At 47.4% G+C, this 14,485-nt stretch overlaps 1 protein-coding gene across 1 annotated transcript; it reads right to left on the bottom strand.

Annotated features, from left to right (window-relative positions):
* Positions 1 to 1,010: 1,010 nt before the first annotated feature.
* Positions 1,011 to 13,602, bottom strand: LOC145358689 (lipoprotein lipase-like). Its single transcript, XM_080212912.1, has 4 exons — positions 13,264 to 13,602; positions 8,128 to 8,297; positions 6,346 to 6,525; positions 1,011 to 1,202 (listed from the first exon to the last, which is right to left on the bottom strand). The coding sequence occupies exons 1-4, from the start codon at positions 13,349 to 13,351 to the stop codon at positions 1,011 to 1,013; spliced, it is 630 nt and encodes a 209-aa protein (XP_080069038.1). The 5' UTR covers positions 13,352 to 13,602.
* Between the last annotated feature and the right edge of the window lie 883 nt (positions 13,603 to 14,485).

Raw genomic sequence — 14,485 nt, 5'->3', positions numbered from 1 at the left:
CCCCTCACTGTCCCCCACCCCTCACTTCCCCCCACCCCTCACTGTCCCCCCCACCCCTCACTGTCCCCCCACCCCTCACTGTCCCCCCACCCCTCACTGCCCCCCACCCCTCACTGTCCCCCCACCCCTCACTGTCCCCCCCACCCCTCACTGTCCCCCAAGTCCCCCACCCCTCACTGTCCCCCTGTCCCCCCACCCCTCACTGTCCCCCCCTCACTTGTCCCCCACCCCTCACTGTCCCCCCACCCCTCACTGTCCCCCCACCCCTCACTGTCCCCCCTCAGTCCCCCCTCACGTCCCTCACTGTCCCCCCACCCCTCACTGTCCCCCCACCCCTCACAGTCCCTCACTGTCCCCCCCACCCCTCACTGTCCCCCCACCCCTCACAGTCCCTCACTGTCCCCCCCACCCCTCACTGTCCCCCCACCCTCACTGTCCCCCCCACCCCTCACAGTCCCTCACTGTCCCCCCCACCCCTCACTGTCCCCCACCCCTCACAGTCCTCACTGTCCCCCACCCCTCCAGTCCCTCACTGTCCCCACCCTCACACACCCCAACTGTCCCCCCACCTCACAGTCCCCCACTGTCCCCCCCACCCCCCACTGTCCCCCCACCCCTCACTGTCCCCCCACCCCCCACTGTCCCCCCACCCCCCACTGTCCCCCCCACCCTCACTGTCCCCCCCACCCCTCACTGTCCCCCACTGTCCCCCCCACCCCTCACTGTCCCCCCACCCCTCACAGTCCCCCCCACCCCTCACTGTCCCCCCACCCCTCACTGTCCCCCCCACCCTCACTGTCCCCCCACCCCTCACTGTCCCCCCACCCCTCACTGTCCCCCAACCCTCACTGTCCCCCCACCCCTCACTGTCCCCCCACCCCTCACTGTCCCCCCCACCCCTCACTGTCCCCACCCCTCACTGTCCCCCCACCCCTCACAGTCCCTCACTGTCCCCCCCACCCCTCACGGTCCCTCACTCCTCACGGGCCCTCCACAAACAAACTGGCCAATCACTCTCCGCCGCACCCACGGTAAGCTGAATAGTGCACGTTCCAGACATTCCCAATATCCGGACTGTTCCCTGATGTACCTGTTATCCGACCCACTTTGTAGAGTCCGTAATTTCCTGCGAAGCCGGCAACGTGAGCCCCGAGACTGTACCCCAACATGTGGACTTGCTGGGACGGGAAGTTCAGCGTTTCCTATCGGGAAAGAACACATTCCTGATTGAACTTGATCCTTGTGGCATTCCGAGGCCGGCTGGAGGCCATTCAGCCCTTCTAGTACAGGAGGAGGCCACTTATCCCCATGAGCTCATTCCAACACCAGCATCATTGACTCATTTTTGATCCATAATCTCCAGGTGGACGTTTCAAAATTTTAATTCGGGAGAATTCTATTTGGTTGTTGCTGCTGAATCTCCCAAGACATGGCACAGGATGGGGAATGATGTGGATGTGCCGGCGTTGGACTGGGGTAAACACAGTAAAAAGTCTGACAACACCAGGTTTTAGTCCAACCAATTGATAGTAAACGCACAAGCTTTCGGGTTAGTCATAGTTTGCAGGAAGACTTGGACAGGTTGCAGAGCTGGGCCGAGAGGTGGCGGATGGAGTTTAATGCGGAGAAGTGTGAGGTAATTCACTTTGGTAGGAATAACAGATGTGCTGAGTATAGGGCTAACGGGAGGACTTTGAATAGTGTGGATGAGCAGAGGGATCTCGGTGTATGTGTACATAGATCCCTGAAAGTTGGGAATCAAGTAGATAGGGTGGTTAAGAAGGCATACGGTGTCTTGGCGTTTATTGGTAGGGGGATTGAATTTAGGAGTCGCAGCGTCATGTTGCAACTGTACACAACTCATTACAACACATTACAGGAAGGATGTGGAGGCTTTGGAGAGGGTGCAGAGGAGGTTTACCAGGATGTTGCCTGGTATGGAGGGGAGGTCCTATGAGGAGAGACTGAGGGATTTGAGGTTGTTTTCGTTAGAAAGAAGGCGGCTAAGAGGGGATCTTATTGAAACATATAAGATGATTAGAGGTTTAGATAGGGTGGACAGTGATAGCCTTTTTCCTCAGATGGAGAAAGCTAGCACGAGGGGGCATGGCTTTAAATTAAGGGGGGGTAGTTATAGGACGGATGTCAGGGGTAGGTTCTTTACCCAGAGGGTGGTGAAGGATTGGAATGCCCTGCCTGCTGCAGTTGTAAATGCGCTTAGTTTGGGGGCGTTTAAGAGATCCGTGGATAGGTTTATGGACAAAAAGGAATTGGTTTAGGTTAGTGGGTCATTGCTTTTTAACTGGTCGGCGCAACATCGTGGGCTGAAGGGCCTGTTCTGCGCTGTAATGTTCTATGTTCTATGTTCTATGAAAGGGACTAACCCGAAAGCTTGTGCGTTTACTATCAAATAAATCGGTTGGGTGATTGGTACAATGATCCAAATCCAGTTCCCAGATAAAGGGCAGGGTGTGATTTCTTGCTGGGATCTGTATCTAAATGCAATTAAACAGTCCCGCACAACACCATGGTAAATGGAGAGGATTCTGAGGCTTTTTTGTTCAGGTTTGAAGTGTGGGACTTTGCTGTCTGGTATCTGTTTAACATGCGTTTATTAGCACTCTGTCCACACAGGGCACAGTGCATTGTCCTTTCCCTGGAGGGTCCTACACATGACTAACAGAGGTACATCATCACCTACATTAGCGTAGTCTATCTGTAGTGCAGAGATGGAGCTGTTATAGCAGACAGTAATCTCACACTTCACATTCCCACGAAACAGGCTGTCCTTGTCTCTGACTCAATCATATCAGCAAGGGAAAAAAACAAATCAATATTTCCTGGAATTAGACCAGTAGCTTCATGAACACAATTACAGAGAATAGTTGTACAATTGTAAGGCAGTAAGAACTAGGGCAAAGAGGAGGCCATCCAGCCCCTCGAGCCTACCCCACCATTTAATAAGACCAAGGCTGATCTAACACCCCCTGAGTTCAGATTGCTGCCTTCTCTCTGTAACCCTTATTTCCCCAGCTGATTAAAAACCTCTGGGATCTCAGCCAAGAGAATGTTCCAGGATTTGACCTCCACAGCTTCCTGGGGTAAAGAATTACACAGATTCACTCTCTGAGAGGACAAATTCTTCCTCAAATCTGTCTTAAATGAGCAGCCCTTATTCTGCGACTCTGTCCTCTGGTCCTGGACTCTCCCATGAGTGGAAACATTCTCCTAACATTTACCCTGTCCAAACCCCCCCGAGAATCTCCAATTTTTCAACCTTCTCATTTTTCTGGATTCCAAGGAGTTCAGACCCAACCAGTTTAATCTGTCCTCATGAGACAATCCCCCCACAGACAGAATCATCTGAGTAAACCTCCCCAGCACAGCCTTCAGTGAGAATATATCTTTCCTCAGATAAAAGGGGACCAAAACTTCACACAGTATTCTGAATGTGACCTCAACTAGTGCCATGGGCAGGGAGGGGGTAGGACTGGGGACAATATTTTTAATACAGAGGTTGTACTTTCCCAAAGATGAGGTCAGTTTGCAAACAAAAATTGTCCATTGCTTTTTGAAATGAACTGATTTTCATGCCTCCTTGATACTTTCTCACAGATGTTTTTGAGATGTAAGATCTAGTATTAGACTGACATCCATCTGTACATTCAAAGATTCCACGCTTGGTGAGTTACACTCAGATTATCTCAGGGACTCTCATCCCAGAGACAGAAGGCTACAGGTCACACTGTCAGTGGAGTTCACTGTGCTCAGGAGGTCACCTCTTCAACTAGCCAAGTGTCAAAGTCTTTGTTAGAACATTGATACTGTAACCTTGACAAACACCACAAAATCAACAAGTTACCAATAGCGTAATAGAACTTGAATTTATATAGTGCCCTTAATGACCAGGGTGCATAAGAACATAAGAAATAGGAGCAGGAGTAGGCCATCTAGCCCTTCGAGCCTGCCCCGCCATTCAATAAGATCATGGCTGATCTGAAGTGGATCAGTTCCACTTTCCCGCTTTCTCCCCATAACCCTTAATTCCCCTGTCTATCAAAAACCTATCTACCCGTGACTTAAATATATTTAGCGAGGCAGCCTCCACCACTTCAACAGGCAGAGAATTCCAGAGATTCACCACCCTTTGAGTGAAGAAGTTCCTCCTCAACTCCGTTCTAAACCGCAACACCCCCTTATCTTGAGGCTGTGCCCTCTAATCCTGCTATCCTTTCTAAGCAGGAAGAATCTCTCTACCTCTACCCTATCCATCCCCTTCATTATCTTATACGTCTCTATAAGATCCCCCCTCATCCTTCTAAACTCCAACGAGTACAAACCCAGTCTATTCAGTCTCTCTTCATAGTCCAACCCCTTCATCTCCGGTATCAGCCTGGTGAACCTTCTTGGGTAATGGGAATTGGGTAACCAACTCCAGGCCAAAAAAGGGACACTTGGCCACAGGGGAGCTGGCGAGAGCTGGGTGGGACGATGGGTCGGTGGGACGGGGGTTTGGTGTCCTGGTGAATCCCTCAGTTGATCGTGGAAAATTGGTGGCAGGGCAGGGGAGATGGGGGGGCAGTTTCCACCACGCTTACTCAAGTCCCCCTCCAGCATCTGCCCAAAACGGACATCATCAACCCAGCTGTGCCACGCACATAGAAATATAGAAGATAGGAGCAGGAGGAGGCCATTTGGCCCTTCGAGCCTTCTCCGCCATTCATCACCATCATGGCTGATTGTCCAACTCAATGGCCTAATCCTGCTTTCTCCCCATAACCTTTGATCCCATTCACCCCGAGTCCTATATCCAGCCTCCTCTTGAATACATTCAATGTTTTGACATCAATTACTTCCTGTGGTAATGAGTTCCAAAGGCTCATCACTCTTTGGGTGAAGAAATGTCTCCTCATCTCCATCCTAAATGGTCTACCCTCAATCCTCAGACTGTAACCCCTGGTTCTGGATCCCCCCACCATCAGGAACATCCTCCCTGTATCTACCCTGTCTAGTCCTGTTAGAATTTTGTAAGTCTCTATGAGATTCCCCCCTCAGTCATCTGAACTCCAATGAAAACAATCCTAACTTGACCAATCTCTCCTCATACATCAACCCCCCCCCTCCATCCCCGGAATCAGCCTGGTAAACCTTCGCTGCACTCCCTCGAGAGTGAGCTCACTCTGGAACTCAATCCTGGGAGGAGATTCCTGGGAGGACAGGGGAAACATTGTCCTCAAAACATCACCAAAAAGTAGCCTCAAGGTTCATGGGAGCCCCTGGCTTGTGATCAACCAAAATGGAGAAGACACACTTGGGAAGGGACTAAACGCAGAGACATCACCGGGAATGTGCACAGGCAAAGTCAAGGAATGGCAGAGAGAAACCTCCAAACAACCCCTCAACAAAACCCTTCCTGTACCACGGGCAGAGTTTCCTCATCACACATTCGATTTACTCAGGAATCCACAGAAAGGAAATGACCCTCAAACTCAATGGACTCATTAGGACAACAGTGACTACAGTACAAAGATCTTTGATTAGTCGCAAAGTGTTTTGGGATGGCCAGAGGGCATGAAAGGCACTATATAAATGCAAATCTGTTACAAATGCATTGTCTTGCTGCTGTTGTTAATTTGCTAATGAAAAGAAGCTTGAGATCCGAATGAAAAGATGTTCTAGACCGTAACAAAGATCAGTGATGGGTAGGAAGTGAGGTGGGGGGGGTGGGTGGATAGGCTGTGGGAGGGGAGCTTATGCAGGGGGAAGGGAGAGATGTGGGGTAGGCTGTGTGGGGAGGGGGAGGCTGCGTGCGGAGGGGAGCTGCGAGCAGCGGGGGAGGGTGTGGGGGGATGGGCTGTGGGGGTGGAGGGGCTATGTTGGGGGGGGGCCTGTGGGGGGGATGAGCTGTGGGCAGAGTGGGGGGGAGGCTATGGGTGATGGGGGGCTGTGTGGGGGGGAGGCCGAGGGTGATGGGGGACTGTGTGGGGGTGAGGCTGTATGGGGGGGGAGAGGCTGTGTTTGGGTTTGAGGCTGTGTGGGGGTCTGTGGGTGATGGGGGGCTGTGTTGGGGGTGGGGGGGACTGTGTTGGGGGGGAGGCTGTGTGTTGTTTGGAGGCTGTGTGAGGGGGGGCTATAGGTGATGGGGGGGCTGTGTGGGAGGGAGGGAGGCTGTGGAGGGGGGGTTCCCAAGAGATTTGGTGGCAAAGAAATTTACAAAGAGACGTTTGTGTTTTTATTTGGGCATCGGCACCCAGGGACTGGGGGTCAGATATCCTTCTGGAAATTCTGAAGCTGAATTGAAGACAGAGGCAGAAAATGGAAAAGACACGAGAGTGTGACACCCACCTCCAGCCACTCAACGAAGTGGGCTATGTCACGGCCAACCAGCTTAGTGTTATCAGCAGCAATTGGATAATGTTGATGAGCTCGAGTTAACCAGTCCACCACAATAACATTGGAATCCCCCTCCCTCTCATATAGAGCCTGGACCAGCTTCGGAATCCAACTCTCAAACATGCCTGTAACCTACAAACATAACGAGAATGAAATCACTGTGTGAAATTGTATGAATATTGACAGAAAGGTGAGAAAAACCCATGTAGGGACAGACATTAAGGACAGACTCCCCACAGTAAATACAGACTATCGAGCTTGACTCAGTCTCACTGCTGTTACTATCAGAGGCATTATTAGTCACTAACTCTTCTTTTTTAAAACCACAATACTGGAATCAAATCAGGTTAACATCACACCACTTCCTGGGCGAGCCTGCTGTGCAGTTAACTCCTGTGTTTCTGACATTACCATCACAGCTACAATTACAACAAACCTCACTGGCGGTGAAGCTCATTGGCATCGCGGAGGTTATTTTGTAAAGATAATCCGACCACACCTCTTTGATATCTGATCATTTGAGGGGAGTGTTGAGGTTGGATTGAGTGAGTCTGAGGGGAGTGTTGAGGTTGGATTGAGTGAGTTTGAGGGGAGTGTTGAGGTTGGATTGAGTGAGTTTGAGGGGAGTGTTGAGGTTGGATTGAGTTTGAGGGGAGTGTTGAGGTTGGATTGAGTGTGTTTGAGGGGAGAGGTTGGATTGAGTGTGTCTGAGGGGAGTGTTGAGGTTGGATTGAGTTTGAGGGGAGTGTTGAGGTTGGATTGAGTGTGTTTGAGGGGAGTGTTGAGGTTGGATTGAGTGTGTTTGAGGGGAGTGTTGAGGTTGGATTGAGTGAGTTTGAGGGGAGTATTGAGGTTGGATTGAGTGTGTTTGAGGGGAGTGTTGAGGTTGGATTGAGTGAGTTTGAGGGGAGTGTTGAGGTTGGATTGAGTGAGTTTGAGGGGAGTGTTGAGGTTGGATTGAGTGTGTTTGAGGGGAGTGTTGAGGTTGGATTGAGTGTGTTTGAGGGGAGTGTTGAGGTTGGATTGAGTGAGTTTGAGGGGAGTATTGAGGTTGGATTGAGTGTGTTTGAGGGGAGTGTTGAGGTTGGATTGAGTGAGTTTGAGGGGAGTATTGAGGTTGGATTGAGTGTGTTTGAGGGGAGTGTTGAGGTTGGATTGAGTGAGTTTGAGGGGAATGTTGAGGTTGGATTGAGTGTGTTTGAGGGGAGTGTTGAGGTTGGATTGAGTGAGTTTGAGGGGAATGTTGAGGTCAGATTGAATGTTGTTTGTGAGCAATCAAGGCCACTCTGCCCATCCATTCCTTGCTGGGGTTTGGATTTAGTGTGGTGAATCCACCAGTAATATGTTTATCTGCCTATCTGGCTGCCAAGATATCTGGGTGGCACGGTAGCACAGTGGTTAGCGCTGCTGCTTCACAATGCTGGGGACATGGGTTCGATTCCCAGCTCGGGTCACTGTCTGTGTGGAGTTTGCACATTCTCCTCATGTCTGCGTGGGTTTCCGGGTAGTCCAGTTTCCCCCCACATTCTGAAAGACATGTTGGTTAGGTGCAGTGACCCAAAGAGGCATCGGACTGTGGTGACTAGGGGAATTTCACAGTAACTTCATTGCAATGTTAATGTAAACCTTACTTCTGAGTAATAAATAAACCTCAAGACCAATTAGAGTTTGTAACAGTTTCCAGGGAGCACTGATTGGCCATTTACTGTTGGATTTCTATTTGACTGTGCTTACTGTCCATCCGTGTATGATCAAGAATGTCCTTGCAGTCTGGTTAAAGTTGCACTGTCTGACGGTTTCCAACTGGCCTGGGATCAGGTAACAAGAATCACCCTCAGGATCCGAGGCAGTCCGAAGAGAGAACTTCGTCTGTATTTGGCCAAAGTCTTTTTCAGTTTGAGCAGCTGTGAAGAGTCAAGAACAATGTTTAATGGGGTTACAGTAAAGGCACACCAGGGTATTGAATGTTGATGGGATACATTTATGGCAGGAGGGATTTGTGGATGTATACAAGCAGAGAGAGATGAATGGACAGATGGAGAGTGCTGAGATGGATTAACCAAATGTGGAAATGAGATACATGGATTGAACATGTTTGCTGATGTTGGGGTAAATGAAAGTTGGGCATAAGAACCTAAGAAATAGGAGCAGGAGTAGGCCATCTAGCCCTTCGAGCCTGCCCCGCCATTCAATAAGATCATGGCTGATCTGAAGTGGATCAGTTCCACTTTCCCGCTTTCTCCCCATAACCCTGAATTCCCCTGTCTATCAGAAACCTATCTACCCGTGACTTAAATATATTTAGCGAGGCAGCCTCCACCACTTCAACGGGCAGAGAATTCCAGAGATTCACCACCCTTTGAGTGAAGAAGTTCCTCCTCAACTTTGATCTAAACTGTCCCCCCCCCCCTTATTTTGAGGCTGTGCCCTCTAGTCCTGCTGTCCTTTCTAAACGGGAAGAATCTCTCTACCTCTACCCTATCCATCCCCTTCATTATCTTATACGTCTCTACAAGATCCCCCCTCAACCTTCTAAACTCCAACGAGTACAGACCCAGTCTATTCAATCTCTCCTCATAGGTTAACCCCCTCATCTCCGGTATCAGCCTAATGAACCGCCTCTGCACTCCCTCCAAGGCCAATATATCCTTGCGCAAATGTGGCGACCAAAACCGCATACAGTACTCCAGCTGCGGCCTCACCACTACCCTGTACAGTTGCAGCAAGACCTCCCTACTTTTATATTCTATCCCCCTCGCTATAAAGGCCAGCATCCCATTTGCCTTCTTGATCACCTGCTGCATCTGCAGGCTGGGTTTTTGCGACTCATGCACAAGGACCCCCAGGTCCCTCTGCACCGTAGCATGCTTCAGCTTTTCGCCCTTTAAATAGTAATCCCTCCTACTATTATTCCTGCCAAAGTGGCATGGAGTTGACCAGATAATGAATGGAGACAGCTAGTTAGGCAATGGTTAAATGGTTAAATTACTTGATTCTGGAAATACAAAGAAGTATTTTCTTTAAGAATGTGAAGTATTTCCGGCAACTTCCCAAGAGCTGGGTTCCTTCTCTCCCTTTTGCGCCCAATACAATGTCTATCTCAGTCAGATTGGTCAAGAGCTGGTCAAACCCCTTAGCAGCACAAGGCTCAAAATATTTATAAACCAAGCATTAACCAGCCAAGAGGCAGCCCCCCCTCTCACTACCCAGCACTTCCTAAATCCACTTAGTTGCCCATCTGAATTGAGTGAAGGGACAAGGTTGTCTGCAGGTCCGATGGAATATGTACATCAAGGGGAGGGTATTTCCAGAGGGTTTTGTGAAGGGTCCCTGGAGGCATTTTGCTTCAGTGGGTGGAGGAAGCGGGGTGTCATTGAGTAATGGACTCATAAAAATCTGGGCTAATACGATGTAAGTGGCGATTTTAGAATTGCCATGTATGAATCACACTTTTGGCTCATAGAATCATAGAAAAACTACAGCACAAACAGACCCTTCGGCCCACAAGTTGCGCTGATCTTATCTCTAACTACTAGGCTTACCTATAACCCTCAATCCTATTAAATCCCATGTACTAATCCAGAAGTCTCTTAAAAGACCCTAACGAATTTGCCTCCACCACCACCAACGGTAGCCGATTCCACTCACTCACCACCCTCTGAGTGAAAAACTTACCCCTAACATCTCCTCTGTACCTACTCCCCAGCACCTTAAACCTGTGTCCTCTCGTAGTGACCATTTCAGCCCTGGGAAATAGCCTCCGAGAATCCACCCTATCTATTCCTCTCAACATCTTATAAACCTCTATCAGGTCGCCTCTCAACCTTCGTCTCTCCAGGGAGAAGAGACCGAGCTCCCTCAACCTATCTTCATAAGGCATGCCTCCCAATCCAGGCAACATCCTTGTAAATCTCCTCTGCACCCTCTCAATAGCTTCCACATCCTTCCTGTCATTCTGTCATCCTCTCGATCAGTCATTCCCAATCTTCCAGCTGTCACAGCACATCCCTAGACTATTAAAAAATGTTGAGGCACACTCCTGATTTTTCCAGAACTACCCTCCAGCAAAAGACTTTTTAATCTCCAAAACCCTCTAAAACAAAGTCAAGCCACCATCTAATGTAATTTTCATTCATTTGAGATGTTTACAATGAAAGCCTTATCACCAGGTGCAAGTCAAATACAATATTTGCCCAATCCACTTTACTAAATGCCTGCTCCTTGCAGTCCGTTCTATAATCGGAAGACGTTTCATGTTTTCTTAGCTTTATTGGGTACTGTTTGTACTTCTGTCTGCTTGCCTTACTGGCAATGTTATTTTTAGCTTCTCCATGCTCTCTCTCCTGTTTTCGTTTGACCTCTCCATCTTCCTTGCTTCTCGCACCCTTTCTGAGTTTTTCCTTTTTGTGTAGGTGCGGGGAACCTTCAGATCCAAGTCTTAGGCACGGGCCTGACCAATATAAAAAAAGATCTAACCCCAGGCATGTGTGGCTGTTTCCCAGGCTGCACATGTTCACTTGCCAGGACTTGGAGTTGTCAACCACAGAGCTAAAGACAAAGGTTAGTTTAATTACATGAATTTTTAATCATTTTGAATCTTTTTTGTGGAACATTTGGGTGGTCTTCATGGGACATCAGTGCGCTCGCGCACCAGTTGGGAACCATTGCTCTATATAATTTGTCCTCTGTGTAATGAATGTTAAGATTAGTTAGTGATAGTTCAGGAACATTCCTCATTCCAGGATCAAAATTTGCAGCAATATTAGATCTAGGTTTTATATTCATATATTATTTGAGAATAAACTACAATCGATGCAAAGATTTGATGAATTCTAGGATGATTAAGTCAGGATGTGTATTTTGGAAAGGATTATCTCATTACACAACACATTCAACATCTGTATGGTTTCAAATTCCTAAAGCTATATTTACAAATCTGAGTTCAAAGCAAAAGGTTGTGATAACAATTTTCGACAGGATTCTTAATGTGTTTATTTACTGAAAATATGGAAAACTGCTGTCTTTCCTAAATGTCCTCGTGTTTGTAACATCAGTGTTACTAAGATGAACTTGGCACTTTCAATTTGTAACCTGTATCATCAATAACTACCAAATGATTATTAAATCTGTTTTCTGAATGAGATAGATACATGTACCTCCAGTCCAGAATGCTCGGGAACCAAGTCATTCCTGGATTTTGGAATTTTCTGGATTATGGGATGATGTTAGAATGTCGAGTTACAAATGTGCGAATAGAAACACAGTGTAGATATAAACATTTACCTGAAATATTAACATTATAAAACATTATAAATTGGTAATGGAAATTGTTTCCACTGGGCTAAAACAAAATCATGAGTTGCCTGAATTTGCTCAAAATATTTCTGGATAATTATTGTTTTCTGAACAGTAGATTTCTGCAGAAGTGTATTTGAATTTTCCACTATTCTCATTCTGATCAATTGCTGCTTTGTGCAGTTTGAAAATTGCTGAAACACCAACTATTCAAAGTGAGTGTCTCATCATTGAATATTAATATTTATGATTGAACCAGAATGATACAAAGTGGAACAACTATTTCAGCTGGCACTTTGTGACTTTAGTTTTATAGTTTAATGTTTTCAAAACATATCAAAATACAATGTCATTATTTTGGATGAAATGTATTTTGACATTAGCTGCACCTCCAGAGAGTGTCCATCAACCCACTTTATTCTATTCTGTTTCCCAGTCCTCTCCATTCAATTATTATTGAATGGGGCCCTTATTCAACAATCTTTCCTGTTATCTATCCTGCTGGTTACACCTTGAATTGTAAATATATGATGTCCCTTTCAATACCGTCTAAACACATTGTGATTGTGATTCCACCCGTTCCTTTCCTTCCCTCTGTACTCAATGGACAGTACGCTTTGTCTGTAAGAAACAATATTTTTCCCTGTATCCCAATACATGTGACAATAAGGAATCAAATCAGTTTTGCTAAGTGTTTTGGTTTAGTCAGTTCTGCTTTTCAGTTTACAGTTAGGCTGACTATATTACAGGTTTAACATTTGTAGTTAAACAGGTGTTGGTTTTGCAGTTCACATATAGATGTATGATTGCAATGCAGTTTACAGTTGTAAATAGACTATATTGCAAATTACAATTGAGTTGGTGACTGCATTACAGTTAGATATGAACATAGAACATTACAGCGCAGTACAGGCCCTTGTAACTGTGATTGTAACTGTGATTTCATTTAGTTTGATATGTGACTATTTACAGCTTCAGGTATAACTTTCCAGTTCAGTTAGGTGTGGAACTATATTGCAGTTTATAATTAGATATGTGAATGTGTCATAGTTTACAGTTAGTGAATGTGTTGTAGTTTACAATTAGATAAGTTTAGTGTAGTTTGCACTGTATAACAGTTTGCAGTTTATGTCCATTACAATTTGCTCTGAGACTATATTGTCCTTTACAGTTAGACCTGTACCTCTGCTACATTTTCGGGGTAAATGTTCTGCTCCAGTTAGCCTGTTCCCCAGCTCCGTGCAGGGAGCTGCGTGTTGATGCCGGGATGGGGAGAATCTCGGGCAGAGCACTGATTTGGCAGCTCCATTCTCTGAGGACTGGGAGGTTACTCTCGGTCACCGCCAGCCTCTGGGTTTTGCCATTGTGTTAAAGGAATGATAGTGGGACACAGCCTGTTAACCACCCGCTGCTGGGCACACAACCTATAAACCACACTCCAAATTAACCACTAAGGTATTTACATTTTCTAATGGATTTCACCCCAATGTCGGGGAGAAAAATAGTTTAATTCTCACACTGGATATTAAAACACAGCGTTAACGCCTGAGTGAATGAAATATGAATTGGTTTTACCTGTCTGATGGGCTGGATAATTCGCTGACACCCTGCTGACGGGACAGAGAAACATGCAAATCCAGACAATATAACCTCCTCCTGCCATTGCTTCCCTTGTGCTTTCAAATAATAACTTTCTCCTCTGACAATCCTTTACTGAAGGAATCCAGCTGTCTTCATAGAAATCCTGTTTCTCGCGGAGGTTGCCTGTGCTGTCCCTTGTGGAGTTAACTTCTATCTTTCTTCCCCTCTATCTCTCTCTCACTATGTGTGTGTGTGTGTGTGTGTCCTTGACTCTAGCTGGGATCGCTCTATGTCTCCTTCACTCCTGTGTGTGTGTGTGACTGTGTCTCTCCCTGTCTGTCTCACTCTGTGTGTATGTGTGTCTCTCCCTGAGTGTCTCACTCCTGTGTGACTGTGTGTCTGTCCCTGTCTGTCTCACTCTATGTGACTGTGTGTCTCTCCCTGTCTGTCTCACTCCTGTGACTGTGTGTCTGTCCCTGTCTGTCTCACTCCTGTGACTGTGTGTGTCTGTCCCTGTCTGTCTCACTCCTGTGTGACTGTGTGTCTCTCCCTGTCTGTCTCACTCCAGTGTGTGAATATGTGTGTCTCTCCCTGTCTGTCTCACTCTGTGTGACAGTGTGTGTGTCTCTCCCCGTCTGTCTCACTCTGTGTGACAGTGTGTGTGTCTCTCCCCGTTTGTCTCACTCTGTGTGACTGTGTGTCTCTCCCTGTCTGCCTCACTCTGTGTGTCACTCCAGTGTGTATATGTGTGTGTCTCTCCCTGTCTGTCTCACTCTGTGTGACTGTGTGTCTCTCCCTGTCTGTCTCACTCCAGTGTGTGTATGTGTGTGTCTCTCCCTGTCTGTCTCACTCTGTGTGACTGTGTGTGTGTCTCTCCCTGTCTGTCTCACTCTGTGTGACTGTGTGTCTCTCCCTGTCTGTCTCACTCTGTGTGACTGTATGTGTGTCTGTCCCTGTCTGTCTCACTCTGTGTGACTGTGTGTCTCTCCCTGTCTGTCTCACTCTGTGTGACTGTGTGTCTGTCCCTGTCTGTCTCACTCTGTGTGACTGTGTGTCTGTCCCTGTCTGTCTCACTCTGTGTGACTGTGTGTCTGTCCCTGTCTGTCTCACTCTGTGTGACTGTGTGTCTCTCCCTGTCTGTCTCACTCTGTGTGACTGTGTGTCTCTCCCTGTCTGTCTCACTCTGTGTGTCTCTCCCTGTCTATCTCACTCTGTG

Source organism: Carcharhinus amblyrhynchos, chromosome 26 (genome assembly GCF_965287045.1).
Source record: "Carcharhinus amblyrhynchos chromosome 26, sCarAmb.v2.hapA, whole genome shotgun sequence".
Classification (NCBI taxonomy): Eukaryota; Metazoa; Chordata; class Chondrichthyes; order Carcharhiniformes; family Carcharhinidae; genus Carcharhinus; species Carcharhinus amblyrhynchos.
Note: the sequence above shows the minus strand (reverse complement) of the source record. Positions and strands in the feature narration are given on the sequence as shown.

Excerpts from the sequence above, each read along its gene's own strand:
- LOC145358689 (XM_080212912.1), bottom strand. The coding sequence starts at position 13,351 with ATGGCAGGAGGAGGTTATATTGTCTGGATTTGCATGTTTCTCTGTCCC. Across the intron at positions 8,298-13,263 it reads TTATCCAGCCCATCAGACAG|CTGCTCAAACTGAAAAAGAC; the intron begins GTAAAACCAATT and ends GACTCTTCACAG. Across the intron at positions 6,526-8,127 it reads TGATCATACACGGATGGACA|GTTACAGGCATGTTTGAGAG; the intron begins GTAAGCACAGTC and ends TTATGTTTGTAG.